This window comes from Manihot esculenta, chromosome 2 (assembly GCF_001659605.2).
Source record: "Manihot esculenta cultivar AM560-2 chromosome 2, M.esculenta_v8, whole genome shotgun sequence".
NCBI lineage: Eukaryota > Viridiplantae > Streptophyta > Magnoliopsida > Malpighiales > Euphorbiaceae > Manihot > Manihot esculenta.
The window spans coordinates 3,673,294-3,675,586 of NC_035162.2; the positions used below are offsets into that span (position 1 = coordinate 3,673,294).

The following is a 2,293-nucleotide window of genomic DNA, read 5'->3' on the forward strand; positions in this document are numbered from 1 at the left end:
GGTTTTTGAATTTCATAGAACTATTTGTTACTATTTTCAGGGATTTTTATTGCCATGAGCTTCAAGATTTTGTGTTGATTGAAAGGGAAGTTGTTGAAAAATTTTGATGGGATTACTGTTCTTAAATTTTCCTCAAATCCAAATGAAAAGAATTCCGGTTTTTGGTTTCTTTTTGCCTCTTGATTCTCATTCTTATATTTTTAATTCATGCTTTTGCAAGTAGTATCATTTCTATGGGTATTTTCACAATGAAAGCATCTCAGGCTTAGGCATGCCTGATCATTCATCAACTCTTATGAAGAAGAAGGTGGTTTACTCTCTCTCTTCTCTTCTTCTGATATTAGAGAGTTTTGTTGTTACAGTTGATCGCAGTTACGGAATAATGGATATTTTGGCTTATCTTGATCTTATTTATTATGTCCTTGTAACACAAATTAATAATTAATGTTAGCTTAGATATTTAAATAATTTTTATTTTTTAAACTATAAGACATTATTTTAGATGTTTAATTGTGAGTGAGATAAATTTATAAATTTATAAATTTTTATATTTTTTTAGTAATACAAAAGAATTGAAATTAGTAATAAAAATACAAAAATTACATTAAAATTAGTGAAGAAATTTTTGATATACTCAAAGAATTAAAGAAGTGTTATTATTTTAAATGATGAAAATGATAATATGTTTTAAACAACTTCAACTATTCCATTTTTTATTATGTATTTTGTATCTTTTGTTATTTTTGTGAATATTTGATTTTTTTTTTGAATCAAGAAAGACTTTATTTATCTTGTAGAATAATAATCCAAGAGACAATCAGAAATGTCAATCCAAATCTTGAATCTACCATGATGAATAGACTCTCTAGCTAATAAATGGGTGGCTCTATTTTCTGAACGCCGTACCCAACGAACATGAATGTTACCATGAGACCGCATAGCATCCTTGCAATCAGAAATAACTAATCCAAACTCCGAAAAGTCATCCAGAGGAGAGCAAATAGCCAAGACTAAGGATTGGTTATCCGTAAAAATACAACCAGGCTGAAGAAAACAATCTCTAGCATAAGATACACATTGACGCAAGGCCAAAGTTTCAGCAATAACAGGTTGCCCACCCCCCTCATAGAAACCCGAAATTACAATGGAAAAGAAGCCTTCCAAGTCCTCAAATACTGCTGCAAAATCGAACAAATCAGCACTAGCAAAGACTGCACAATCAATGAATGCAATCCAATCAACTTCAAGAGTGGTAGCCTCAACCAAATGGAGCACACGAGGAACAGATGAGTGGGATAACGTCCTTAGCCGAGCCACAAGTAAAGCCACATAATCAGTAAAATAGGAACTAGCAGCATGATGAACCTCACTAGGTGACAAAACTTTATTGACCCATAATCTTTCATTCCTGACATGCCATAACTTCCATGCATGTATAGCCATACGTGCTGTCCTTTCTCTGCCAAAAGTATTATAAATATGAATAAAGAAATCCATGAATATAGGAAAATCAACAGCAGTAGAAAAATCAGCAAGTCTCAATAACTCAACAGCCATTGGACAATGCAAAAAAACATGTGAAATAGATTCATCATGATCACAAAAAAGACATGTAGCAGGTACATGTATCCCACGCCTCAAAAGAATATCCCGAGTAGGAAACACTCCACGATAAGCACGCCAAAGAAAATCACGAACTTTAGGAGGAATATCAAGAGACCAAAGATGGTTCCACCCATCATTATAATCTAGCACACCAGTCCTACCCGACAATTCTAAGGCACAAAAATAGGCAGATTTAACTGAGTACACACCCTTCTTATGCAAGTGCCAAATTAATTTATCTGGTTTTGGGAATAGAGGCAATAGAATAGTAAGAATAGCTCTCATATCAGCAACACTAAAAATATTCATTAGCTTCTCTACATCCCAACGCAGCTCACCTTCAACAAACAAATCACATACTCTCATGGCTTCAGGAACAAACATCGACTCATCTAAAGGCATAAAACCAATATCCCGAGGAATCCAAGGGCAATTAACAACAAAAACCTACTTACCATCACCAATTTGCTACCTTACCCCACGTTGCAACACTTGTTGAGAAGACAAAATACTCTTCCAAACGAAGCTATAGTTAGAACCTAACCGAGCTAACAAAAATTCCCCATTCGGAAAATATCTAGCTTTGAGCACTCTATATAAAAGAGAATTGGTATCAACCAACAAACGCCAACCTTGCTTTCCCAATAAGGCAGTATTAAAACTAGCCAAATCCTAAAAGCCCATCCCA

The 2,293-nt window shown here is 34.2% G+C and overlaps 1 protein-coding gene across 1 annotated transcript; it reads right to left on the reverse strand.

Annotated features, from left to right (window-relative positions):
* Positions 1-786: 786 nt before the first annotated feature.
* On the reverse strand, positions 787-2,007 carry LOC110608295. Its single transcript, XM_021747518.1, has one exon. The coding sequence runs from the start codon at positions 2,005-2,007 to the stop codon at positions 787-789; it is 1,221 nt and encodes a 406-aa protein (XP_021603210.1).
* Positions 2,008-2,293: the final 286 nt, after the last annotated feature.